This window comes from Galeopterus variegatus, unplaced genomic scaffold (assembly GCF_000696425.1).
Source record: "Galeopterus variegatus unplaced genomic scaffold, G_variegatus-3.0.2 Scaffold522, whole genome shotgun sequence".
Taxonomy (NCBI): Eukaryota; Metazoa; Chordata; class Mammalia; order Dermoptera; family Cynocephalidae; genus Galeopterus; species Galeopterus variegatus.
This window is the reverse complement of record NW_007726633.1, coordinates 277,556-304,884: the sequence shown is the minus strand read 5'-3', so window position 1 is coordinate 304,884 and position 27,329 is coordinate 277,556. Positions and strand designations below refer to the sequence as shown.

The 27,329-nt window shown below is 57.0% G+C and overlaps 1 protein-coding gene across 2 annotated transcripts; it reads right to left on the bottom strand.

Annotated features, from left to right (window-relative positions):
* Window positions 1–1,815: 1,815 nt before the first annotated feature.
* On the bottom strand, window positions 1,816–26,724 carry SEMA7A (semaphorin 7A, GPI membrane anchor (John Milton Hagen blood group)). 2 transcript variants are annotated; one of them, XM_008569648.1, is made up of 14 exons: window positions 26,523–26,724; window positions 11,780–11,931; window positions 11,231–11,272; window positions 10,803–10,895; window positions 10,504–10,588; window positions 10,242–10,352; window positions 9,293–9,432; window positions 8,549–8,733; window positions 7,527–7,635; window positions 7,233–7,431; window positions 4,496–4,623; window positions 4,134–4,288; window positions 3,869–3,930; window positions 1,816–3,528 (listed from the first exon to the last, which is right to left on the bottom strand). In XM_008569648.1, exons 1-14 carry the CDS (start codon window positions 26,692–26,694, stop codon window positions 3,167–3,169), a joined length of 1,995 nt encoding a protein of 664 aa, XP_008567870.1. In that variant the 5' UTR covers window positions 26,695–26,724; the 3' UTR covers window positions 1,816–3,166. The 2 variants fall into 2 exon arrangements, with proteins under 2 accessions (XP_008567870.1, XP_008567871.1); XM_008569649.1 differs by lacking the exon at window positions 11,780–11,931 and having other exon boundaries at window positions 26,523–26,668.
* Between the last annotated feature and the right edge of the window lie 605 nt (window positions 26,725–27,329).

Genomic DNA, 27,329 nt, shown 5'->3' with positions numbered 1-27,329 from the left:
ATTTACATGGGATTTACACGGCTTATTTCAAGCCTCAATGCACACGGCTTCCCACCCAGCTCAGCCTCTCCTGGTGCCTTTGTAGAAACAAAGAAGTTTATTCCGTCACCCAAGTCCCCTCCCGTGGGCCCATCAGGGCACAACAGCATCCCTGCAGGAACGAGGGAGGCTGCCAAGGTCCAGAGAGGGCAGGACCCAGCTCAGCCTCTCCTGGTGCCTTTGTAGAAACAAAGAAGTTTATTCCGTCACCCAAGTTCCCTCCCGTGGGCCCATCAGGGCACAACAGCATCCCTGCAGGAACGAGGGAGGCTGCCAAGGTCCAGAGAGGGCAGAGACCTCACTGGAAGTCACCCAGCAATCCAGAGGGGCCAGGGCTTAAGCCCACACTTTCTCCACTAGCTGCTTCACTCACTTGAGGCTGGGACCCACTCCGCCCACCCTTGGCCTTGCTACCAGCTGGGCACCTGCTCACTTGCTGAGGAGCAGCCTCGAGCTACTGCTGCTGCTTAGCCATGAGCTGGAAAATGAACAGACTGGCTCAACACAAGATGTGCAAGAGACGGCTGCACAGAAGCCCTACCCAGCCCTTCTTCCTTTTACACACAAGGGAAATGAACCTCAGGGAAGGCAAGGATCTGCCCAGGACCACAAAGGGTGACAGCAGCCCCAGGTCTCTGCCCCTGGCCCAGGGCTCTTCTGGGTCCCCCAAACTTTCAAGGACCCCTGACCCTGAGCACCTCTTTCCACCTTGGTCACCTTGGGAAGGCTGGGTGTAGGGAGAGGAAAGACTCGGGGAGAATCCTCAGTCCCAGGCTGGCACAGGTGAGCCCAGAGCTGACTGAAGGGGAGAGGGAATGCTGTGGGTGGGGGCAATTTCAGTCCTATAGGGTCTGCCAGAACTGACCAGAGTTGGACTCAGACTCAGAGAGGAACTGTCCTAAGTCTGCCTCGCGATCCCTTCTAGCAGTTACTGCTCAGGAAAAACTCCCAGCAAACCTCAAAGGCCTGGGCCCTGCAACCAGGGGCAGGGGACAAAGAGAAGGTAACAAAAGGGAGGGGAAAGAAGACAGAGGGGAGACCTCTGGGGCACATCTGGGCTCCCCTCCACTGTCCCTACCCACCAACCCAGAGCCACTGCCCTAGCCCGGACCTCCATCCCCCCTGTACAGCCTCCCAACTCCCCTCCCCACCTCCCACCCTAGCTGCAGGGGCCCCTCTGGCACAAACATCCAGGTTCTAAAACCCATTTGCTTTATCTTGGAGGAAACTCTGAGTTTGAAAGACATAAATCCCACCACATCCCTCATCACAAACCTGGCCCGTGGGTTCCTCCTTTACTCTCCAGCCCTGTCCCCTCCACACACAGCCTTCACCCAGATCCCAACCCTGCCTGGCTGCCAGGCCTGGGTAATACCCATTCCCTTGTCCCCACTCAGGCACCACCAGCCTCCTGCACACACACTTCTGTCACATCGTATCCCACGGGGCCTTATTTGACCAGCTTTCCCTCCTAAAACGGCCCCCTTGAAGGCAGGAAGCCTGAGGCTGTTTCTAGCCTGGCCTGGGAGGCTGGGGATAGGGAAAAGGAGTGCGGAGGTATCAGGGCTCCAGGGTCAAGGCTTGGGCAGGCAGCACATCACTCAGCAGCTGTGGATTCAGATCCCCTTCCCTGCCTCTCACTAGCTGGGGCTCTAACCAGGACATGTGAGAATGTGTGTGATGGTCACACAGGCAGGAGGCGCTGGGTAATAAATGGGAGCCCCCGTCCTCGCCCCCCACCCAAAGACGGCTTTGCAGGAAAGGAGCAAGCACAGGTAAATAAATAGCTTGTTTATTAGTAATATGTTACATTATTAAAGTGCATTGAGAAGAGATGCAGGGACCGAAGCTGGAAGGCCGCCGGCCCCAGGCCCTGCCCTGGGTAGCCAGACACAGCTGGAGAAGGGCCCAGCTCTCTGCTGAAATCCATGGACAGGACTGGGGGCAGGGCCGCTCTCCTGGAGAGATTGGCCCAGGCCATCCCCACCGAATTTTCACAGTTTAGCCTAAGTTATAGCATGTCCTGAGCTGAAGGTGGGAGGCTAGGAGCATGGAAGCACAGCCCCTGGGAAAGGGGGCTGAGGGGAGGGGAGGAGGCCCCCCGCCCCCCAACCCCCGATGCTAAGGGCAGAGTCCTGGAACCTCCCCCTGAGGACCCGGCTCCTCCTTCTAAATGAACACGGTGAACCTAGGGCTCAGTTTTCTTCTTCATTCTCCCCTGTCTCCCTCACCCCACCCCCTCCCATAACTACCCCACACATTGGGGGACTTGGATGATATCCCCCTCAGACTGGGCTCCCAGGGCAGAGCCAGCTCATGCCACTCTTCAAGAACCCATGCCTGTCTCTGGACTCTCATCCTATCCCCAGGAGCCTCAGACTGGGATCACCCCCGTCTCCAGTCCATCCCTTCCCAGCCCCTCCCTCTCCCACCCCAACCCCAGCATGTAGTTTTGGTATTTTCATACAGATGCAGTCAGAAGTAGCTATACATGAAATGAGCCTAACATAAAAATAGAGCTTTTTCCGTCCTTCTGTCCGGAAAGCAAACATCCTTCAATAAACATGCAAGGAAGCTGGCTGTCCAGTGGGACCCAGGTCTGCGGAAGGAGCTGCAGGGGGCAGGGCCAGGCAGAGGGTAGCTCTGGGTCTGCAGGAACACCAGTCACCCCCAGCTATGGGGGAGAGAGGAGGAAGGAGGCAATTTAGGCACAGAGAGTCCAAGGACTCAGGCCTCAGCCCCCAGGTGCACAGATGGGGTCCCAGCTCCACTTTCCAAACCCCACTCCCCGGCCCATGGGCTCGCAGGCCGGGAGCATCACTGCATTTAGTCAAGTTTGAGGAGGAGTTTTTGAAAAATATTCTCCAAAAGATAAAGTCCTGGGCCATTGATACCCCAGCTTCACAGTCAGTGCCCTCACTCTCTGGTCCCCCTGCATCCCGCCCACCTGGGGCCTAGCAGCCGCCTGCGGCTGGACGTCTCCAGGCCTGCGTCCCCCATCGCATTACTCAGTCCCTCTGGAAGAAGTGGTGGGCAAGGAGCTCCCAGGCCAGCTGGCTCTGAGTGTGGCACTTCTCTAGTGCCCCTGGGCTGCAGAAGCCTGCGGCATGCCCAGCCCAGGGAGGCCCTAGTGGACCAGCAGGCCAAGAGTGAGCATGGGCAGCACCCCCAGCCAGAGGGAGGAGGCCAGGGCGCAGGCTTGGCCCATCAGGTGCTCGGCCATGGCACCATTCTCGGGCAGTAGCTGCCAGTGCTGAGCCTCGCGGAGGTAGGAGCCCTCCTGGGCCTCGCAGAGGTAGTGGCCATACTGGCCGTCTGTAAGGTTCTCAATGAAAAGGATGCAGTTGGGGCTCTGGTGGCCGGGCTCGCAGCTCTGCTCCACTTTCTCTTTGTGACGCCACGAGTAGGTGGCATGGCGGGACTCCATGGGGCAGCTCAGGTAGTAGCGAGAGTTCCGGGCCAAGGACACCTTCTGCAGTGGGGCCTTGTCTGGAAAGGTGGGGGTGGGGGAATGAGGTGGGAGACAGCTGTGAGGAGGGGCTGAGGGCTCCCAGGGGAGGCTGTGTCCTCCCACAGACTGGGCTGCCAGGGACAAGACTCCTAAATGACTGCGGACAACTTAGCCCTCAATTTGCTCCTTTGTTCTCCTGTCTCCTTCACCCCACTCCTCTCATAACCAGCCCCCACACCAAGTAGGGGGCTCCCTCGGCATGACAGTGTCCTGCCCCATCTGCCTGGGGCCTGCAGATGTCTCCCACAGACCAGGGCAATCAGGGCATGTCTGTCCCACCCTCATCAGATGGTGGTCCGCATAGGACAGAGCAGATACCTGGCTCTGGGTTGGGACAATCCTTGTGTGGCTCAGCTGGATTAATGGATTGCAGCACTGACCTGGAGTTGGCAAGAGGAGATAGGCTCAGCACACAGGAAGCTGTAGCCCTGGCCTCTTCCCTGTCCTCCCCTCCACCCCAGTGTCAGCAGAGAGGAAGGCCTGGCCAGAATGGCCCAGCACTAGCACCTCCTCCAGCCCATCAGCACCACTCCCACTCCCAAGTCCACCAGCTCCCAGGGACAAGGGATCCTGCTCAACATACCGCTGGGAACTGTAGATGGAGACGCAGTGGCCCTGGTCCCAGCCGCAGTAGGGGTCTCGGGACATGAGGCAGCCGTGGCAGCCCCCACCGTAGACCTCACACAGATCCAGCGGTACCTGGCTCACCTCCCAGTGGGAGATCACGTATAACTTCCGCTGGAAGGAGAGCAGGACTTGGGTCAGGCCAGAGCCCCCACCCCTACACAGAGTACTAAGTTCCCAGGCCATGGCGTCTTGCTGCCTGGCAGGCCATGGGGCCCACAGGGTCTTAAAAGGATGTGCAAATTCATGCAAAGGAGCCCTGTCCTCAACTGGCTATCACTGGGTAGCCCTATGGGACAGGAGTGGGGTGGAGAGGCTCACCCGGTCAGCATCCAAAGACATGGCCTGGATGGCGGCTGCACGGCGGAAAGGCTGGATCTCCACAATGTTAAAGACAAGGCTGCGATCCTGCTCCCCTGACTCCACCACCTTGTGGATGGTACCCCTGTCTGTGGGTGGTGGGCAGACAGTCAGCTGATGGGGGCCCCATCATCAAGCCAGGCAACCTCCCCCTAGGCTGGGCCACCAGGAAAGACATGGGGTGGGAGGGGTGGGAAGTCTTGGCTCAGGCGAGAGTCATGGGACTGGGGGAGCAGGGGGCGAGGACAGCGTGACTGGGGAGGAACATGTGAGCCGGGAACAGCCAGCCCAAAAGTTTCCAAGGCTGGTCTGGAGAAACCATCCCAGGAGGCACAGGGCTCCCCAGAAAGGGCCCCCAGTGTGCCCAAGGCTGCAGGGGAAGCTGCAGGGTGGAGAACAACATCTCATACTCCCAAGTACTGTACTGAGCACTGCATGTACATTACCTTGTTTTACCCTTCACAGCCCTGTGAGGCAGGTGTTATCCTCCCCACTTTGCAGATAAGGAAATGAGGCTCAGAAAAGCTAAGTAACTTGCTCAAGGTCATATAGCAGGAATCCAGATGTGTCAGAACCTCACCCCTTAGCTTCTAAGAAGCCCCTGCCTTCTGGACTCTAAGGGGATAGATTTTCTTTAAATAAATTTTTTATTTTGGAATAATTTTAGATTTCCAGAAAAGTTGCAAAGATAGTACAGAGAGTTCCCATCTGCTCTTTCCCCAGTTTCCCCTAATGTTACCACCTTACATAGCCACGGTACATTTGTCACAACTAAGCAACTGACATTGGTACATTACTATTAACTACACTACAGTGTATAGACTTTATTTGGATTTCACAGGTTTTTCCACTAATGTTCTTCTGTTCCATGAGCCAATCCAGGACTCTACATTGCATTTAGTCATAGGGGATATTATAATCCTTTTAAAATATTAGATGTGAAAAGGACCTTCAACTTCACATAAGGGTTGCCAAGGTCCCTTAATCAGGCAGCCTGCCTCCTGCGCCAATGCACTCTCTGTTTGTACCTATCAGGGACTAAGGGGCATCCTGACCCCTGGTTGTCCCAATCCCACCTCACCTGCTGTCCCAGTTTCTAGAATAGCCTACGTCCCTCTTTCCCTCCCTCCCAATTTCCCAGGGCATCACCTGCCCCAAAAAAGCAGTCAGATGATTGCCTGCCTATGATGTTTCCTCTACATGTGCGTGACCCCCATCTGCAGACTCTGAGATGTGGCCAGATGCTCCTTTGGCCTGACAAGCACCCACCAGCCACTGCCTTCACAGACACACACAGCCCTGCACGTCCTTCCAAAAGAGCCCCAGTAACAGCTTCCCCTTGGCAAAATTCTCGGGAACAGAGCCAATAGTTTTTCCCAGTTATGAGAGCCTCCCATTATCTGCAGAGGACCTAGATAGTTCTATTTTTTATCTGCCCCCAATATTTCCAAATGCCGCAGGCTCCAAAATGCTGTCTCTCCAATGGTCCTCAAGGATAATCAAGACTACCTTCCTACCTCTCAAATGTGCTTCCTCCCAAGCCTGCAGGAAGGGAGCTCACAGCTCAAGTCCAGCCTTCCTTGTCCTGGCTCCCGCTCCCAGTCCTGCATTGTGAGACCTCCCCCGTTCCCTGCTGTCCCCTTGACTAACCACAGCAGCTCGGTCAGCCACTGCTGGAGCAGAGCAAGGATAGGGGCCCATGGGTGCAGCCAGGATGAAAGGAAGGGTAAAGAGATGTGGTCTCAAACCCCGGCCTTGCCCCATGGGAAGTTCTTCTCTCTGAGGCTTCCAGGAGCCAAACAAAGGTGTTAGGGTTCCAGCTTCAGATAAGGCCACAACAGCCAAAGTAAAGTAGCAGCAGGAAGTCACCCCAGGGAATGTGAACAATTGAGGATGGGTGCCTGGGCCCTGAACTGTGTAAACCCAGAGGTGTGCTAGGGGCCCTTTCCAGTCTCCAAGGAAGGCTTCCAGCCCCAACACTTGTCTGCAAGCCCACTCCCAGGAACCCCCTTGGGTACAGCCTGGGACCAGGAAGCTGCAACAAACCCAGCTCAGGGCTGGCTCCTATGGTGACTTTCCAGAATGCAGGAGCATCTCTCAGGGCATTTCTTCCAGCTCCCCCAGGGAGGTCCCCTTGCAGGGAAGAGGAAAGGCTGCCCCAGTCCTATGCAAGACCACAAAGGCTCTGCCGCCTACAACTCTTTCCTCACCTCTCACTAAATTCTTTGTGTTCTACCAACTCAAAAGTTTTCCTCTCACCTGCATAGTCCCAAAAACAGGCATTGGATCCCATCTCCTCACTCTGCCTGATGAGGTTCCCAGGATCCCTAGGGACCAGGACCCTCCTCCTGACTTTCCACATCTCTTTCTACCATCTTCTTCCCTGAGTCAGACATCTGCACCAAAGCTGCACCTGGCTCTGCTCAGACTCAACACATTCCTGCCTCCAAATCCCAGTGCATGCTCTTCTCTCATCAACAGATGCTGTCTCCTTTTCTCTCTGCTCCCACCTCCTCCAGGAAGCCTTCCCTGCCTGACTCTTCCACAGCCACACACATTAATAATCCCCAACAGCTCTAGTCACTTAATCCTTCCTTCCATATGTAAAGATCCAACCAGATGTTAATTACATTATTCTTTACACCTTTCATATCCATTTTTACAAAGCAAACCAGGGGGTCCTGGGGTAGCCCCTCACCTGTGGTTAGATAAAGCACGTGAAAGGTCTCCCCTTGTCCGGCCTGCATGCGGTGGACAACCACTTTCTGGTAGTGGTACTTAGAGTGGAACAATGGCGTCTTCAGAGGTCCCATGGGTTCCACCCTCTGTGTCACCTCAGGGTGACTGTCAGACACCTGGAAGGTCTCTGTGGGTATAGGCTGCCGGTTCGGGAGGCACTAGGCAAGGAGAGCAGATCCAGGTCAGAGTGGTGGATAGGAGGTGCAGTGGAGGTAAGGCTGGGCTTTGGGCCACAGCTGGTGTCACTGCTCACCTTGCCAGGCCGGGGGTTGGGGAGGCTGGTGTGGTAGCCCTTGAGTGAGGAGGTGCGGAAGACCCTGTCAATGTCACCGAGGGAATACACGCAGACAGCTGAGTAGTTCCTGTAGGGACACAGAAACCACTTGAATGGGGGGTCTAGGACCCACCCGCCTCCATTCACCCAGGCCAGCCCCATGCTAGACAGGGCACGACCACGCTCCTTGGCCTGGGCCCATCCTTGGAGCCAAGCCCAGTGCCTGGCACAGAGTTATCAAATGCCGCTAAAAGAAGGGAGGGAAGGAAGAGGAAAGGAAGGACGCAAGTTCAACCTAATTTATTTCTGCTGCAATCTAAAACCACAACCTTGTGTACTATTATGGAATAAGTGGGTTCAGAGATCATCTGCTCTACCCAACCCCAAGGCAGGAGGAATCCCAACATGGGCTGGGTGATTCTCTAATCCCTCTGGGCATAGGCTGCAGATAGTTACTGATGCCCCACAAGGACAGACCCCAATCCCCTCCCCAGTCCAGGGGGCTCCACCCACAGAGGAGCCACAGAGCAGGGTCTTGGCTTTCCCCACCCTATCCCCCACCTCTCCTCACAAACACCCAGCACTTTTGCCGGCCTTGTTTTCAATCAAGGAGAGTGATTAAGAAGTGTGAATTATCAGGCGCAGGCAGTGCCTGTGCAAGTGTGATAGCACCCAGACCCCAAGAGAGACTTCAGCAGCCTTTTCCCAGGGCCCAGTATCCACTCTGAGCAAACAAGGTGGTGGGACCCACAGGCACAAGTGTCATCATGCGTGTGCACACAGTGCATGCACACACACCCATGTGTACAGATTTACAAACACAACAGTACATACCTCACTTTGCCTTTCCCTACACCCCAGACTCAGCGAAAGTCCTGTCCCTTGAGCCTGTAGTCCCTGCTCATACCACACAAGCTGTCCCCTCAGCACAGCCCAAGCTCTCTGATCCCTACTGCACATTGACCCAATGCCAGCCCAGTCCCAGGGTAAGGGTCACTCACCAGGGGTTGGTAAAAACGCCATAGACCCTGGTGTCCCTCCACTGGCCGTTGGGGTCAGGGAGCAGGAAGACATCCTGCAGCCTGTTGAAGTTCTTGTTGGTGGCAGCATCACTGCACACCAGCATGGCTTTCAGAAAGGTATTCCACTTGGAGACCGACAGTGAACTCTCACCACCCTGGTCCCCCTGGAAGGGTGGAGGGGAGAGGAGGCCCCTCAGCACCTGCCTTGGCTGCCCCACATGCCCAAGGCACCTGCTGCCAGGATGCCAGCACTCAGGCTACAGGGGAGGAAGGTGGGCTGTGAGGGGCTGGGACCTACCAGGGGACCAGGCAGAGGTGCCCCAGGACTGAGGCCAGGTTTCCAGGCCAGGCTCTAGGCAGGTGGCCTGGCTGACCCAAGGCACAGGGCCAACAGTGGGGACCTGCAGATAAGGGTTGAGGGTCCCCACAGATCCAACAGTCTCAGACACACGTTTGCCCAGTCTCACACACGCACACTCACACACACAAATGACACAGCACACGCACACATGCAAACACAGTCGCACTCACGCATTCTCATGCACGTGCACACACACACACTCGCACACCATCTTTGCCCACTCACAGACGCAGGACAATCTGTGCACACAGTTACTCCCACAACCCCAGACACAGACTCACACGCTTGCACGCACTCCATGCACTCACACCCTCACTCACTCGTCTTCACACTCAGCCACCACCCCTCAGACACCCGCTCACCCTGCACAGCTGGGCCACGCGGGACACGTTGAGAGGCGCCTCGGGATTCTTGTCAGGATTGTCCTCCCGGAAGAAGTAGTAGATCTTGTCATCATAGGCCTGGTCTTGGTGCACAATTGTGGCCTTGATGAACTGAGGGTCTACCAGGGACATGGGCAAGTGGGTATGAGGCCGGGGAGCCTGCTCGGGGACCCACCCTCACCCTGCACACCCTGACCCCCCCCCGCCCCCACCCCCCCATCTGCACAAAACCAGGGCAAATCAGACCTGGAATAAAACTCAGAACATCAGGTGAAGCCCCCCAAGGGGTCCTAGGCTCTGTACCCGCACCCCACACTTGTTTTGTCCTCCTCTTACAAAGACATTACTGACCCAGAAGCAATGACTTCATGCCGGGAGACTGGGAGAAGGTCCCTGGGGGCCCCTATGTCACTTCTGCCTAATTGGCAGAGCCCTAATGAGGAGGGAGGGGTAGGCTGTCCCCACATGAGCTCAGCAGAAGGATAAACTTTGGGGCCAGCCCGTGGCTCACTTGGGAGAATGTGCCATGGGTTCAGATCCCTATATAGGGATGGCCGGTTAGCTCACTTGGGAGAGTGCGGTGCTGACAACACCAAGCCAAGGGTTAAGATCTCCTTGCCAGTCATCTTTAAAAAAAAGGGATAAACTTCGGCTCCCAGGGACCCTGCGCTGGGTCTGGGGCTTTCTCTGTTTTTGTTCCCTACAGCATGTTGGGCCCATCCTGCCTCACACCTTGCTTCTGCTGTTCTGCTTCCAGCAAACCCAAACTCCTCTGCGCTCTGGCTGCTCAGCCTTCACCAGCATTTACTTTTCCTGAATGGCCCAGCAGTCCTCAGGGAGCCCTCCCAGGGGACATCAGGACCCCATCTGCCACCCTGGGCATTCACACCTCCTCGTCCACCCTCAGCTGAACCGGAGCCTGACTCACTCTGCATGACAGTATCACTGGTGTACAGCTCACTCTCTCCCCGGATGCGGCGGAACCGAGGGATCTTCCCATTATATTCCTGCTTCCGGATGGTGGAGTACACTTCATTCCCTGGGAACAGTGGGAGGGGGCATGGGTAAGGGCAGACAGCTCCTGGAAGTCCCTGCCCCAGGCCTGGGCCGCTGGACAAGGAGCTGACCACCCCTCCCCCAGCCCCATGCAGCAGTATCCCTCTGGGGCCCCTGCTCCAGTGCTGCCCTACCTTCAAACAGAACCAGGGAGTTTTCGTCTGGGCTGAAGGGGGCATAGCCTCTCATCTCACCAAGTGGCACCACTGTGCCATTCACCTGGGGAGACCAAGGGGATCAGATGGCCACATGATTGCACGGCCACTGCCCCCACACAGAGGCCAGTTTCTTGGCCAGGGGGGCCTACCCTCCCAGGGATTCTGCCCAGGGTGAGGCCAGCCCCAGAGTCCCCCCATCTCCTCCCACCATGAGGGACAGAAGCCCACTCAGTAATGGGTGAGCTGATCAGGCACATGTGGAGGGGCCTCCTCACCAGGTTCCAGCAGCTGGGGCGCCGGGCGTTGGTGCCACACACCAGCAGCCCCTCACTCCGCCTCTCCAGAAGTGTGATATAGTTCTCACAGTCCTGCCCAGGGAAGGGAGAAGGGAGGACAGAAGTTGGTTGGTGGGAGGTCCTGGCAGGCCTGGCACCAGGGCCTGCAGTCTGGGAGAAGAAGGCATCAAAAAAGGCTGAGCACAGGTGGAAGCCTCCAAGGACAGCCTGAGGGGTGCAGCTGACTCCATCCTTTCCAGAGGACCATGTCTCACCCTCAGTCTAGAGCTCCCAGGGCTGGTCCAAACCTCCCCCATTAGTCTGGGGCTTCAAGGGTAGGACCATGCTTTCTTCTCAGACCCGCAGGGTCTCCTCTCCATTTCCAAGGGGCTCGGCACTGCCCCCCTGCCCTCCCGCCCCCTACTCACCCGCTTGTCCAGGCAGGACCCCTTGGTAGAGCCAATGTTCACCTGGGGGAAGAGGAGAAGCATTAGTCCACTCTGCCAGGGGCGAGATGCCCCCAAATGCTTTCCACGCAGCCTCCAGATGAGCCCTATGAAGGGAACATTATTCTCATCTTACAGATGAGCAACTGGGACTCTGAGACGGTGAGTGATTTACCCAAGGTCATGCAGGCTGCTCAGTCTGACACTTGGAGCTAAAGCCCAGGGATTTCAGAAGACGGGCCATGGGTCCTGGAGCCCAGCTTCCTGCCCAGGCTTCCCCCACAGCCCTGCCCACCTGGCCAGGCATGTTAACCCCTGGTTTTTCTCCACACCACCTCAATGCCCTACTCCAATCTGGACTACCTTTAGGGAGCCACCCCAGAAACCATTTGGGATAGGGAGGCAGGGGGACCAGCTCCCTCAGATTTTCTGAGGCCCCTCACCAGGGCCAGAGGAGAGATGGGAAGGTAACGGGGGAAAGAGAGGGGCTCAGCTGTGTCCCTGAGGCCAGCAGACAGGGTCCAGGCTCACCATGCTCACGGAGGCGTTCTTGCCCTCGGGGAAGCTGAAGAGGTAGACCTTGCTGCGTCCACCCACCCACACGGAGGAGCTGCCTGGCTCGTGGAAAAGCACTGTGTGTGGCTCAGCCTGGCCAAAATCCACCCGGTCCTGCCCTACACGGCCTGAGGAGGAGGAGGCAATTGATAGAAACATTGATGGTGGGCCCCAAGCAAGAAGATCTTGGCTCCCCCCCAGCATACCAGCCCCTGCCTGGCAATTAATGCTTGGTGCTGGGGGGCACTGGCAGGGCCTCAGAAACGAGTTCTGGGCTGTGTGGCACCAGGACTCAAAGAGTTAAGGATAGGATAAGTAAGGGGTCCCCTGGTGGGGTCCAGCAACCAGTTGTCCTCACTCAGAGTGTCCTCACCCCTCCCCTAAGGTGGCTGCCTCTCACTCCACCACAATATGTGTGACTTCAGGGTGGGGGAGGGTTTAGGGACCCCTGGGGAGAACAGACCCTCCCCCCTTAATGCGCCCCACACTCCTGAGGGACTGGGCTCAGGCAGGAGGACCAGGGCCCCTCAGCTTTGCTATAAGGCTCTCTGCTATGCAATGACCAAGCAAGAAGCCACCTCCACCTGGGCCTTTCAGCAGGCAGCAGGGCCTTTAAGTACTCCACTTAGAGTCCTGGTTCCCAGGAATCACTTTGTTCAAAACCCTGTCCCCTCCTTCAGGAAGCCCTCTCCAACCCCTCCTGGTCCACCCCCAGTCCCTCAGTGAGCACTATATCAGAGCTGGAAAGGAATCTTTTTTTTTTTAATTTTTTTAATTTTGTCAATATACAATGTAGTTGATTATCATGTCCCATCACCGAAACCTCCCTCCCTCCTCCCTCACCCCCGTCCCTCCCACCCAAGTGGAAAGGAATCTTAACATCCACTCCTTCCCATGTCTCAGATGGGAAAACAGAGGTCAAGGGAGGGCAGCCCAAGGGCACACAGAAGGAGGTGGGTGGCAGGCCCTGAACCAGAGACCCTGCTCCTGCCCCCCGAGCTGGACTCTGCAGCATGGCCCACTCTGGCCTGGTTTCACCCACTGAGATGCCAGCTCTCCCTCCCCAGAAAGTCTGGGATGGGGGACCTTCACAGAGCAGAGCCTGGGCCTTTTAGGACTGACCAGAACAATTTTGCCCAAAAAAGAAACTGTCTGTGGCCACTGCCTCTGGGGAAAAGGCACTCATCTCCGGTGACATTGCTGAGGTTGTCCTGGTTGCAGGACTAAATTACAGGGATGGGATGGCCTGTGGGTGTGCTCACAGCAATCAGCCAAGCCAGCATCTTCCCACCTCTGACCAGCCTGGGGCCTCACCCAGGAACTGGGTCTGACTGCTGCTTCTTCAGCTGTAGCAAACTCTAGGGCAGCCAGCTCAGCAGTGACACCCAAGCAGAACAAACTCCAGCCCAAGCATAAAAGAACTACCATTTCCTCAGGTCTGCCCCAAATCCCTCTTGCTGCCATTTGAGCCATTCCTACTGATTCAGCATTCAACTGGGGTAAGGAGCAGGTGGACCGCACCCCGTGTGACCCTCACCTTCATTTCTTTTCCTTTAAGACACATCCCTGTGTGGCCAAATCTTCCCTGGAAGAGGGAATATTATCATTCTTCACCTTTACTAGGGCCTGGCTCACTGCACAGAGGAGGAAACTCAGGCCCCCTGGGGGCTATGCCTAGCCCAAGGTCACACTAGCAGGCAGGACAGATTGGCTCACCCAGACTGAGTCGTGGTTCTCAGGAGCATTTTGGTAGATGCCAACACGGCGGCCGCAGAGACAAGTGCTGAGCTTGCTACCTTCGGGTCAGTCTGGCTCTCCTCAGACACTCCACAAACAGCCTGACCGAACAGCTCAGGGGATGGCAGCCATACCTGGACCCCAAGTCTCCCTCCCTGTCAGCCCAGATGTGCAGGGCAGGGACTGAGAGCCCAGCTCTGTGCTGTTGGGGGGTGGGAGGGTGCTGTCAAAGGCCGGAGCGGGCTGACAGGTCTTGGGCGCTGCTCTGCTTCCCCTCCCTTCCAGTTGGAGTGAAATTAGAGTGCTAGGGTCAGCAGCCCACAGACACACAGTCTTCCTGACTCAGCTTCCACGGCTCCCCTTTCGCCCGTAGCCTGAGCAGCGGGCGCCATCCCCACAGCCCAGCCCGGGATCTGGACAGTCTGTGGCCCCAGATCCCCTCCCACTGGCCACATGGCCCGCCGGGCAGCCATGAAAAGGTGCACGTTTGAATCTGGAGATATTGGCAGGGGCCTGAGATCCACAGTCGCCGGGAGCCAAGGGAGAGGAGCCTCAGCCCTCAGACCATGCTGGCCACCTCCACCAGCCACCTCTGCCCCCACAGCAAGGCCAAAGTCCAGGCCTCAGAGAAGGGCCTCAAGGCTAATGTACAACTCTACTCATGGGGAAAGAGGCACCAGGACAGACTCTGGAGGGAGCCCTTGTCTGGAGGTTGCAGGGCTATCTGTCAAAGGGAAAAGGAAAGCAACCCTGGCCTGGAGAGTCAAGCCTGATAGAGGAGGCAAGGGTCTGGAGAGCAAGGTCTGAGGGGCAGACCCGGTCCTACACTGGGAATCCAGTCTGGGGGTGAGACAGCCGCACACAGAAAGTTTCCACAGCTCTCAAGCAAACTGTCTTAGTACACACCCTAGGGCTGCTCACAAAGTATCTACCAGAGACAGGAAGGTAGGGTGAGGGCTGCTGGCTGATAGGGGGTGGGGGAGTGGACAGGGGACTTCAGTGCTAGGGCCAGGACCGTCCTGTACAGATCTGCAAGCCTGAGCCTAGTTGCCCTCAAATCCTGGCTGCAACAGCCAGGGTGAGGGGAGCCAGAGATTGCTCACCCCATTTTGCAGAAGAACAAACAGGAGCCCAGGAGCATTGCCTCTCTTGACCCCCAGGTTCCTTCCCCTCCCAGCTCTGTGCCTGGTGATGTGTATGGGGGGTGGGAGGTGGCACCAGCTCAGCCCCGGGACAAGGCCTTGGCCCATTATCCACCCCAGCCCTAGCCTGGGCTCCCGCACCGCGCTGGAGGCCCTCAAAGGGCCTGATTGTGCCCGGAAAGTGTCGGAGTGGCAGCAGCTAGATGAATACATGAAAGGAAGCTTTGTTCAGGTCGGCAGGAGCGGGGGCTGGGGGTTCAGGGGCAGGAGGGCTGCCTGGAAGTGAAGGCAGCACCAAGCCATCATGGCCAGGGTCTGTGGCCCCATTGGATCAAAATGGAGAGAGGGGGCGGCCTTCAAGTCTCTGCCCAGCAAGGGTTGAGCAAGTCCCCTAAAAAGCCCCAGGCTGAGGGAGTAAGTGTCACATCCCTAAATGCTTTCTTTTTGCCGCCTCATGGAATCCAAAGGGATGGGGGAGGCAGATCAAAGGTAGATGGGCCAGGAACAGGCAGAGAGAGAATTCCAGGCAGGAGAAACAGCCTGAGCAAAGGTGGGGCAGCTGACTGTATGGTAGGTACAGAGGACAAAGGCCCCGCATATGATGGGGGAGGGGAGGTGCAGCCAGCCCAAGGACACACTGACCCACTGCCCATCAGTTTTCACTGCTGCTTGCTCCCTATAAGCAGGGCCAGGAGCGGGAAATGCCTCCCCCTACCCCAGCGTCCCCTCACCTCCCGGCTCCCCCTGCTTCCCATCCTGTATGTCTAAAAGGAGCACCGTCTGGCACCGTGTCTCCCCCCTCACTCCCTGGCCTGACGCATTAGTGGCTGACTAAGTGGTAGCTAAAAGCTCCCAGAATAACCAGGGGTTCAGGAAGGGGAGGGGGCTAGGGGCACAAGGGGAGGGTATGGCCCCAGAGGCAGGCTGGGCACAAGACAACCCACCCCCATTGCCATGTGATGCTGAGCGAGTCTTCACTCTTGCTGGATGGAGAAAGAGTACACTCAGGCTGACCCATACCCAGCTGCACGCCATGGCCCACTCCAAGTGCCCACCTCCCCACAGTGGCAAGACCAGCAATCCCCCGCCCCAGCCTCAGCCAGATATGAGTGTCAAGAGGATGGCTGAGCTGTGGGAGACAGTCTCTTTCAGACACAGCCCCCTGGCCAGGGTGCTCATGGAGCTGATCCTGTTGCAAAGAATCAGGCCTGATTCCTCTTGGGCCCCCACGCTTGCATTCTGGTCCCCGCAGCTGACTGTGGCAAGTCTGGACTTCTGTAGGGTAGGTTTTCCAAAAGCAGGCCTGCCTGGTGGAGCATCATTCCTCTTCTTATTCACTCTGGATGCTGTCCCCATATCCTCATTGCTTGTGAAAGAAGAGGGCACCCCGCAGGGAGGGCAGAGTGGGGGCTGTTGTTTGCCACAAAATGAGCAATGACATGGGGCTAGGCCCCATGGTCTAGTCTAGGCAGAGACAGCCTTCCGACCTGACCCACTGACTCAACAGGCCTTCAATGCTAACCTCAAGAAGCCCTTTGAAAGTGGGCAAAGAGGCGGACTCTGAGAACAGCAGGAATGTGGGTGCTCCAGCGGGAAATGCCTTAGTTGGGCATCCAAGGAGGCCACAGGCCACGGAGTAGGAGCCAGGTAAACCTCAGGTCCAGGATCCAGCCACATATGGCAGGAGCCTCCTCCCCCAGTTGTGTCCCACCCTGCATTGCCCAAACTACCCTACACTCTTGCCTAACCACATGCCTGGCAAAGAGATCAGAAGGAAGGCCTATGAGGGGTACAAGAATTAGTCTGCAGCCTCTCCACTCTTTGGAATCCCACACCCCACAGATCACAGTAGAAGGGAAGATATCTGAACAGTAACTGAGCTGAGGGGGCACAGAGGCCAGAGGGGCTGTGCCACTAGCCCAAGGGCACACAGCAAGGGAGGTTCAGTGTTTCTGGTACTTGTCACCTAGCTCCATCTCCCCAGCACCATATCCTGGACTTCCTTGAGAGTCTCTTGATTTGTAAAAAGCTGTACATTCAGCCTCTCTCTACTTCCCTGTGTCAACCCTCTCTACCCTTCCCTCCCTTGTTCACTAGATGCCAAGTCACTAACCTAATAAATGGAGGGAATCACCCGCCCACCCACCTTCTAGGTGGAGCCCTGATTTCCCAGGGGCCTTTAGCATTCAAAGCCTTAAATCCAAAGGAATGACTAATGGTAGAACTGTAGGTGCTGTGTCAGAGCAGTGGAGGGAAAGCCTTCCACAAGGGGTGGGAGCACTGGAACAAACGTTTCATTGGTTTTGTTTGATATAGCCAGGGAAAGGGGCATGAGAAGCCCAATTTCTAGGGTGGCACCAGCCCAGTGTTAAGGATAGGTCATGGTTGCTGTTGGGGTCATGGCAACACTCGGGCAGGGCTAGGTTGGCAGACAGCTGCCTGGCAAGGGCAGGGCCCATGTGCTGAGATAGTAGGTGGGACCTTGAGGTGGTACCCAGCTCACAGAGGAGTGAAGTCTATCCTACGTTATCAGCCATGGGAACAGTGAGTTGTATGCTGGGCTGGAGGCGGAACATCCTCCTGCCCACCAAGGGCAGCCATGGGTGGAAAGGGAGTATATGTGGGCTCAATCCTGGCTCCAAGAAACCTTGTGTTCCCTTTGGCAGCTGGGCAGCTGGCTGGCTGTGACAGTGACCAGGGGCTGGGCCTTCCTGAATTCAGTTCCCTCCTCTATGGACTGGAGTGAGGGCACACTGGTACTTGTTAAGGCCTGCGTTTTGTAATCCACCATGATTCTTGGGACAAATCACAAAACAATCAGGGTTAAATTGACAGGTCACTTTGGGAAAGTGTAAGCCTGTGAGTGTGGAGTTGTCAGAGACAGCTTTCTGGAAGTGAAGGCAGCAGAAGAGGCCCACATCCTCATCTGTCTTCACTGACTATCCCACCAAATCCCCCAACCACCATGCAAAGAAGGCAGGACAAGGGTCTGTATTCTCATTTTATACATAGAAAAACTAAGGTCCTTCCAAGCCTCCAAGGGCTGGGTTCTCTCCGCACTGCACTGTGCTCAAAGGACCAGAAGGCTTAGCTATTGGTGAGACTAGCTGGGGCAAAGTCTTGGGGAAAAGGGGAAGTGTAGGGGGTGGGGCACTGAGCTGAGCAGGATTCAGGGGCTCAGGGAGGGAAGACTGGCACTGAGACCCAGCCACAGTGGGGAGGAGGCCCTGAGTCCAAGCCCAGGGAAGGCAGGAAACCCAGGACGAACACCATGTCCTGTCCACCTTCTGCCTGTTTTTTAGCCTAGCAGGTTCCAAAAGCCCCAGAGTGGGGCCACGGTCAGCTGATGGCTCCTTCAAAGCAGAGAATGGGCAGAGGTGCAGAGCCTGCTGTTGGGCCCAGGGCCAGGGCAGGGGTGGGGGAGAAGGCTATACCACCCCAAGTGGAGGGAGGGAGGCAGATGGAAGACTGTTGAGAAACAGAAGTTTCTTCAGCCTTAGCCTGGACCAGCACAGGAAACAGGGCAAAAGCCGCCAACCAGTGTAGACCACTAGGGAGAGCTGGTAGGGGCTGGGTTGCCAGGGCTGCATTCCACCAAAAACCAAAGGTGCCAAAGCAGGAAGAGGAGGAGGAAGATGATGACGACAGTGACAATGACACCCCTACCACCCAACCCTTCCACAGAATAGCGCCCGGCACATAGTAAATGCTAAGTGATTTTTAGATATATTAACTCAATTAATCATCACTGAACTCTTACAAGGTAGGTTCTCTCACTACTCCCATTTTATAGATGAGGACAGTGAGGCACAGAGACATTGAATAACTAATCCAGGGTCACACAGCTAGTAAGTGGTGGAGCAGAGGTTGACACTCAGGCTGGCTGACTCCAGAATCTGTGCTTAAAACACTGTACTCCATAGACAGGCCCTTGAAGGCTTCCAGGCCAGCCCTTCCCACACAGATGAAGAGACCAAGGCCCAGGGAGGGCAGAGGTCAGGCTACTTGGCCAATGAAGGCCTGACCTCTGCCCAGAACACTCTGAAGAGAGCATGTGTAGCAAGCAGGGTGTGCAGTGCAGACAGGTGCAGTAAATCCTCATGCTGTGACGGTACCTCAGCACCATTTTGAATATAAGATGGACTGTCTCCTATTAAAAGCAGGGCTCATCACCCTGACACAGTTTCGAGTTCTCTGCCTCCTCCCAGTGCCTCAATGTGGTTGATCCAGATATCTACCTTTTGCAATTCTCTGCTGGCGACCATCTCCTTATGGGACAGCCAGATGCCACCTACTTGGCTGGCTCTGCTGACCTCCACACCTGCATGATTATGCAGTGTACACAGCGTGACCTCTTGGAACTCGTGTCTGCTTGCTCTAAACCCACCAATCAGATCTTCCCACGGAAAAGCTGTTTGGATAACACCCAGGAGCCAATAAAGACACTGGCCCATAGGTTCGTCTCTCTCTCCGTGTGCTCCCTGACCTCTGTGTTTGTGTGTGTGTGCGCACGCGCGTGCATCCTCTCCAACCATGCCATATACTCCACAGGACCTATAAGTAATAAAATCTTTATTTCCATCTTGTGTCTCTCCTAATCATCGAAGGGGTACTCTCCATCTTAAAGACCCTAAACTACAACAGCAGGGCAGGAATCTGGTAGTGTAGCGTGGGGCCCTGGCTCTGAGTGCTGACCAGCATGGCTAATTGGGAAAATAAGTCTCCCAAGATCTCTGCCCCAAATAGAAAACACTGTGTAGTCTGGGGCTGACCACAGCCAAGGGCAGGGTGTGCTCATCAGCCCTTCTCTACTTCCTGCCCCGCTGGGTTCCCACCCAGCCAACACTAGCCAAAACACTCGCCTCTACCCCTGGCTCTTCAGCTCAAGAAGCCACCATGGCTTCCACCTCAGCAGGGCCCAATTCCTCAGGACAGGGCAGCCGAGGCCCACTTCATCTCTGCACATCGCTGCCATGGCTCATTCCCGCCTCCACACTTTGCTCGTGCTCGCCCTTCCCGTGGATTGCCCTTTCTGCTTCTCTCTGTACACTTGGCTCTTACCTGTCCTTGAAGCTCTAGCCCACATCCTCTGGCTCCAGGACGTGTTCTGGACTGCTCCAGCCCTCACTACTCCGTCCTCCCCTGACTTTATGACATACACATCTAGCATACACCATCCCTCATATCGCACTACCTGGTGGGATTTCACCTGGACTCTGGGGTCTTGAAGGTAAGGGCCAGGCTCCTCTTGCTCCATTGTCATCCATTGCCAGGGCTGGGCAACGGGAGGCAGCTCAGATAGTAGGGAGGGGCAGGACTAGGGTAGACCAAATCCCCATGTCAGAGTAGACATCCTAAAACAGGTTCCTGGGCCGCTGATGGGTGCAGGGTTCCTCACAATGACCTTCCTTTCTCCACAGGACGGGCCAGAGCCCTGCACCCAGAAAACAAACAACATGGATGGCTCTCTGGGCTGCACTCTGCTCCCACCCTGTGCCTCTGCCCCTCTCTCCAGCCTGGCACCCCCCTCCCCAGGAAGCCTTCCCCAGTTGCTCCATCCCACACTGATCTTTCCTGCTCTCACCTGTTACAGTCCTAGGCTACCTACAGGTCAGTCCTGACCTCCCCAGGAGTCCTCCTTATGTCACAGGCAGGAATCCTACCTCTCCAGGCACCTGGGAGATCCCCAAGGGCAAAACCAGGGCTTCTCCTCACGCCTCTCCACCAGAAGAGCGAGGCATGGGGGTGAAGGCTGGCTGCCCTCCACGATCAGAGGTCCCCCTGGGGGTGCTGGAACAAAGCCCAAGCCCCTGATTGGAAGCAGGCGGTGTAGGAGGTACAGCAGGATCAGTCTAATCCCAGGCTGCTGTGACGGTTAAACCCAGATTAGCCCAAACCATGATCAACCTGCCCTGGAGACCTGAGGCCAAGCCACCCTGAGGAAAGAACAGAAGAGGTATATCGAGCTGGTCTAAATCTAAGATTCTGAAGAGAGAACAGTCATGGCTGCTGTGGCTTGTGAGACCAGACAGCACTGGGGCAGGAAGAGTCTGGGCTTAGTTGAGCTGGCCCAGGAAGAAACGGTCTCAAAAAGCTTCACCTCTGGGACAGAGCATGGAGGCAGATAGACAACTAGGGAGAGACGGAGAGCAGGGGCCAGCAGTAGGGTTGGGGAAAGAAGATTCAGTCCTGGTGGCAGCTCTGCCTGTCTCTCTGGGTGATCTTGGGCCTGTCATTCTAGGCTCAGTTTGCCCATCTGTGGAATGTGTGGTTGGTCCAGCTGATCTCTGACATTTCTTTTCTGATGTCCTAAGCTCTGTGCTATCAGGCTGTGTGGGTTGGAGTCATCCAAGAAGGTTCCTCAGAGGAACTGAGAAAGAATTAGCAGGATTCTGCCAGGCAGAAAGAAGGATGAGGGTGAATGGGGTGCAGAGAGGGATGACCAGCAGGGCAGTGGCCCTGAGGCAGGAAGTGGGGAGCTGGGGAGAGGCGAGGGAAGAACCTGGGAGTTGAGGTGGGAGTAGGCCAGACCACCATGCAGGCACTGGGGAAAGCGGCAGCTCTGTCACTGCATGTTCTTGGTGCAATCTTGAGCACAGTGACGCAGAGGGATGGAGGAGCCTTGGGGAGGCCAGGGCCCAGTCCTGGAGAGACAGCAGGACCAGAGCCAAGGCCAGGTGGAGTAAAGGCTTCGGAGAACCACCCCAAACCATGAGGGTAGGAAAGGGACAGTGTCTCATGGCCTGGACTGGCCAGGGCCCCTGTTCTCTGAGGAGGTGGGGCCCAGCAAGGGGCCAGGTCCTCCATCCTGCAGCTCTCTTCGCCTGCCTGGCTCACTGAAGACGGGACAGCTGGCCACACACCTGGTGGCCAGCCCTCCTGGCAAGGCCAGGGAACCCTGACTCTTCTGAGGGCAGGGCAGGTCAAGGGCCCCACCCTGGAAGAGGGAAGGCTTCTGGGCAACCAGGCCTGGCCATAAAAGGAAACAAGAGAAGCGGAAACTTTAGGCCCAGAGCCGACAGCTAAAGCAGGGGAAGTGTGGTCAGTCTCTTATGACGGAGCCAGCTGCCCTGCATTGGGTGAAATGAGGGACGCGAAGCTGAGGACAGGATGTCAACTGGGGCCCCAGCTATCAACTCAAGGGCCACCTTTTCCCTTACCACCTCCCGTGGGCTGCTAAATCCCACCCCGGAGGCCGAGCCTTACATCCCACCTGGCCTGGCCCTCCTCAAAGAAGGGTGCTTAGCTTTCCCTGCTTCCCCCAAGTGCTCAGGACCCCACCCTCAGCCCAGATCGTGATCTACCCCATGGAGGAGGCCAAGGTTCCTGGAAGGGGAAGCTGGTCAGAAGAAAGTCATCTGCCCCTCCCCCAGCAGCAGGGCCTGGCTGGTGCAGCGGGAGTTCCTCCCCGCATGTAGTCTCTGCAGAGGAAGAGCAGGAGGAGATAGAGTTGAGGGACAGGCCTCCTCACCTGGAGAATCCCCCGTGGTAAGGAGTCAATGGGGAAACCATAGTTTCCCTGGACTCAGCCCCAGCTTCCCGTCAGGGAGCTGTGACAGCATTGCCACACTGGAGAGGCTTTCCATGCCTGCCATGGTCCTTTTCCAGAAGATGCAGCCTTCTTCCCCACTGCTGGGTTGGCCAAGGATTTCCACTGGAAATGATGACGCTTGGGTGGCCCAGCTTAGATGTCCCCTGCTGCAAGAAAACTTCCTGCAGTCCCCAGGACTAGGCCCAGGCCCAGGCTGACTCAACACCTCCCTCTTAGGGGCCCTTACATGGCTTGTCTTCTCTCATCGTCCTTGCTGCAAGCTTTTGGGTCTGAAATTCTGTCAAGTGGGGTGTACCCTCCTGTCCCTTCCCTCCCCCAGCTGACTTGCCACCTCTTCCAGGAAGCCCTCCCTGATTGGGCAGACTGGGTTAGGCACCTCCTCAGCCCCCATGGCTACCCTCTGTTGCAGGCCCTGACACATCCTGTTGTACCCGCAGGTTTATCTAGCCATCTCCCCAACTACTCTGAGAAGTCCATACAAGCACAGACTCGTCTAGTTTTTCATCACTGGACCCCCAAGCCCAGCCCTAGGACCAGCACAAGGCTGGCCCCAGTAAATGTCTGTTGAATGAATGTCTACCCTTGAGGCTACAAGCCAACAAGCCAACTGATCTTCAGCCTTCAGCCCATGAAAAAAAGCAGAAGAGAACACAAACTCAAGAATTTCCCCTGACCGGGCTGGCCTGTGGCTCACTCGGGAGAGTGCGGTGCTGATAACACCAAGGCCATGGGTTCGGATCCCATATAGGGATGGCCGGTTGCTCACTGGGTGAGCCTGGTGCTGACAACACCAAGTCAAGGGTTAAGATCCCCTTACTGGTCATCTTTTAAAAAAAAAAAAAAAAAGAATTTCCCCTGACCAACAAGGTTTCGATTTCTCATTCCAATTTCTCAAAATCTGCTAAGATTTGAACCGGACACCACAGCCTCTGCCCTGCCCTTCCCATCCCAGAGAGGCAGGAATCTTAAGGCATTAGGGCTCAGAAAAGAACGAGCCCCTGCTCCCACTCTCTTGGTGCATTGGAGAAATCAAGCTTCATAAAAACACAAGGACTTGTCCAGAGTCACACAGCAAATTAGGCCAGAGCTGGGACCAGAACCAGGCTCCTGACCTACCACCACTTTCTCCCACCACATGGTCATGCTTGGGCCTGTGCCACCATCCATCCCACCCCCACTTGCTCTCAGAATCCTCACTGTCCAGGACAGAGGGGTCACAGAGCTTGGTAGGAAGCTCCGGGTGACATCACTGAGCATCTCTCCCAGCTTAGGAAACTCCCCCCTCCTTCTGGGAATTACTTCCCCCCCACACACACTCTGTTCTGCAGGGGGAGTTCACCTTGAAGGTGATGAACACATCTAAGTCCCCAAGGGGGCAAGGATTTCCATTGGAAATGCTGACGCTTGGGGAGCCCCAGCTGTGACCTCATCCCCTGGAGGAGGTGACAACAACCCCCTGCCCTGGGGAGTGGCCCCATAATAGCTCCCCAGCAGCCACTGAGTCAACAATAACATCCTGTTTGAATGGACAAGAGAGAGGGCACAACCAGCTGGGCAGGTAGAAACTGGAGACATGGGTTCTGTTTCCCCTCTGTCTGGCTCACCTCTGACCTTGGAGATTCAGGTCCTTCTTGGGCTTTTCCAATCTCCTTCAACCATTGATGGAATAGGGGAGGGGTGCCCAGCTTACACAAGCATGCTAACCTCTTGCCATTCCCTTGCCCTCATACCAGCAATCCACTCCCCTCTAGACCCTTCTTGCAGGGAGGTCAGGACTACACATTCACATCCTTGACTGGCCCATGTATCAGTGACAGCCCCTGGGGGACAACTCCCAGAGCCCTTCCTGCTCTAGCGAGCTCTGAGGGGTAAAAGACAGGTACGGGGTTCAAGGACACCAAGTAGGTCGTGCTGGCCTGTCCCTCTCCCTGGCCCGAGGTACTCTGTGCCAAGCCTTCATCAGGCTGCAGAGGCAGCAACATCTCCGACAAATGCAGGCTCAGACCCTCCCAGAGCTCCTTGCTCTAATCTTTTCCTACGGCTTGGGGGTCCAAGCAGCAGAAAATAAAGAACCTTCTGTACCTATTCCAGTCCTACCTGTCCTGGCTCAAAACCAAAACCCCAATCTATGCCTCATAGAGAAATAGCTCCAGACCCACCGTCATCCCTGATCTAGTCATTCTTGGAGGCCACCATACCCCCCACCTACTGGTGAACAGGGGTCTAGGCTTACTACAGGCCTGGGAGGGTCCCTCTAACCCCACTCCTGGGTTTACTCTACCCAAGCCCATTCCTGTCCATCTGCCATGTGTCACCCCACAGGAGACAGGAGGCAGCTGTCAGCCAGGCACACCATCACCAGCTGGTGGCCCTAGGATGGCAGGTGAATGGCAGGGCCTGTCTGGCCAGTGGGGCACCTGGCACTGGTGAAGGAGACCACAGATTGTCCTCGAACAAGATTGGTGAGCAGTTGGCAGACCCCAGCCAGCAGTGGTCAATAGTGCATTACCAAGCAGAGGACATGGCCAGTGTGGCTACAGCAATGTGGGCAGGGAAAGGTGGGGGCATGGAACTAGGTTGAGAGCTTGGAAAAGTGGGTAAGAGGGCTGAAAGCAGCTTTAAATAGCCTCAGGGTGGGGACTAAGTGCCCAGGATGAAGAGGTATGCATTAAGTGCTAAGAAGTGGGTGTACATTAATGGGGGGTGGGGTGGTAAGCAGAGCCAAATGCAAGGGGTTTGATGATGCAGGGGGACATTCCAGAACACTCAGACATGGCCATTTGTTCCCTCCAGAGTGGCCACACGTTGTGCTGCACAAGACAGCTAAGGGGAATGAGGCAAGGCGAAGATGCTGGCAGGGCAGAGGAAGCCTGGGCTGGAGCTGGTCTGACTGAGGGTTGCACAGGCATCCACAGAGCTCCAGCTGCCTGCTCCGCTCTCATCCGGAACATCTCTGGTTGAGTGGCAGAGCTGACCCCCTGAGCACCTCATTCATGATTGGAGAACCATCTAAATCCTTCTCCATTCCCTAACCCAGAACCAGGACTGGTCCTGTGCCAGATCAGAGCCCTGGCCTGCATGTGAGCTCCCAGCTGCCCAGTGACCTTGGGCAAGTCACATTCCTTCAGCTGCTGCAGCAGTTCGGGCCACTCGTTTTGTGTGGGTTTTTTTCCCCTCTGCTAAGAATACCTGCCCCAGATAATGCTGAGACTCCTGCAATTCTGCGAATTGCTTAAGGTATCAAAAGGTTTCTGTTATGGCCAAACTGGACCAGTCCCCCCAGCCCCCTCTGTGAGTCCCCAACCACCACCACAGGGGGGCCGCAGAGACGCCAAATTTGGCGACAGAGCCGAGGAGGTAGGGAAGCATTTGTGTGCAGTGCAGAGGAGGGGAGCTCAATTCCACAGCAGAAAGCCTTAACGCCCGCCCAGCCGGCTTTCTGTCCCATTGTACAAAGGTCTAAAGTGAGGTGCCCCTGGGGGCATTCCAGTCCCCAGGTTCTCATATCCACCGTGGACTAAAGCCTGCACCTCCAACCCAGATTCGCTGCCTGGGGGGTCCCAACAACCGCGCCCCACCCAACGGGCACTGCCCCCCACGCTGGTGCCCATTTCTGGTGACAACTGCCACGTGTGGGCAAGGGGGGAGCGGCCGGTCCCGGGATTGCGGGATTGCGGAGGCAGTGCCCGGGTACCCCAAGACCCAGCACCGCACCGTTTCCTGGCTCGCTGCAGGGTGCCCACCCTCTTGCCTGGCCGGCACTCTGGGCCGGGGCGGGGGCGGGGGCAAGCGGCGGGGTCTTTGTTCCCGCAGCCGAAGCTCGGCGGCGGTGGCAAGGGGTCCGTTCCCTCCTCGCCGGTCCAGCCTGCGCCCCGAGCGCCAGCAGAACCTGCAGCTCAGGAGGAGGGGGCTGGGTTGGAGGCTCTCCAGGTCAGGGGTCCTGCGCAGAAGCCCCTGAGCCGCAGAACTGAACGCAGCTCCGGGCCCGCCCCCTCCCCCAGTGCCCGGGCGCTGCGGCTTCGGGTTGCTGGCGGACTTGGAGCGACTTAGCCGGGGCTCCAACCTCCGCCGCTCGCTCGCTCGCCGCAGCATTACCACCGGCCCCGGCGTGCCAGAGAGCACAATCGCGCACAATCACGCACACTCACCCAGACCCGTACACTCACCGCAGGGACAGCCCGGGACCCGCAGAGCCGCGCGCACTCACTCCCTCTCGGTGCCGCACACTCTGCACCCGCCCGGCGCTGCGCCCGATTCTGCGCCCCGCCGGCCGCGCGGCACCGCCTACCTTTCCAGACAGCGGAGACGCGGGGTCCGTTCTTCGGGTGGCCCTGGGCAGAGGCGGCGGCCGCCCAGAGCAGCAGCAGTAGCCGCAGCGGGAGCCCGGACCGAGCCTGCGGGCCAGGGACGCGGGCGCGCGGTGCGCTGGGGGCGGCACGTCCTGGCGGAGGAGGCGTCATCCCGCGGCCCCGGAGCGACAGCGGCAAGACTGAGCCAGCGCCCGGCCGCAGGCACAACCTAGCGCCAGGAGGCGGAGTTAAATGCCTGACCCCCCCCCGCCCCTCCCCCGCCGCCTTGTCTTGCCTCCACGGCTTCTGCTGCACTGAGGAGCCTTCGCCACCCGCTCCCGTGCAACTCCACGGGGAGAACCCGGCTGCTGCGGGCAAGACGGACTTGTGGTTGGTCTTCAGTCATCGGCGGCAGGCCCCATCCCCTCTCTGGGCCTCAGTTCCACTCCCCCAACCCCATAAAAGGACTGGCCTAGAAGTCGCGGAGGACCTCTATAGGGCCACAGGCAAGTCCAATACCAGACATGCTCGCTACGGCCAGCTAAGTGGTTTGGACCCTGGACCATGGTTCTCAGAGGACACGCATGCCTGAGTGGTCACGGCTCCCTGCTGAGCCTATCAGCAGGAACAAGATGCTTTCCCCTGGGGGGGCGGGGATGATGTACTGGGAGCACTCAGCGCCCCATTATTGCTCTGTATGTGAGAACACTGGGAAAATTTCATCTTGGCCTGGCTCCCTCCCCTCCCTTTCCCTTCTCCCTTCCCCAGCAAGCAGCCTTCTGGGCTGCCTCCCCGCACCCCACCCC

What these genes read in the sequence shown, in the direction of transcription:
- SEMA7A (XM_008569648.1), bottom strand. Translation starts at nt 26,694, where the DNA reads ATGACGCCTCCTCCGCCAGGACGTGCCGCCCCCAGCGCACCGCGCGCC. An exon ending in CGTCTCCGCTGTCTGGAAAG is followed by an intron (nt 11,932 to 26,522) that starts GTAGGCGGTGCC and finishes CCTCCTCCTCAG; the next exon opens with GCCGTGTAGGGCAGGACCGG. An exon ending in TGTCTTTGGATGCTGACCGG is followed by an intron (nt 4,289 to 4,495) that starts GTGAGCCTCTCC and finishes CTCTCCTTCCAG; the next exon opens with CGGAAGTTATACGTGATCTC.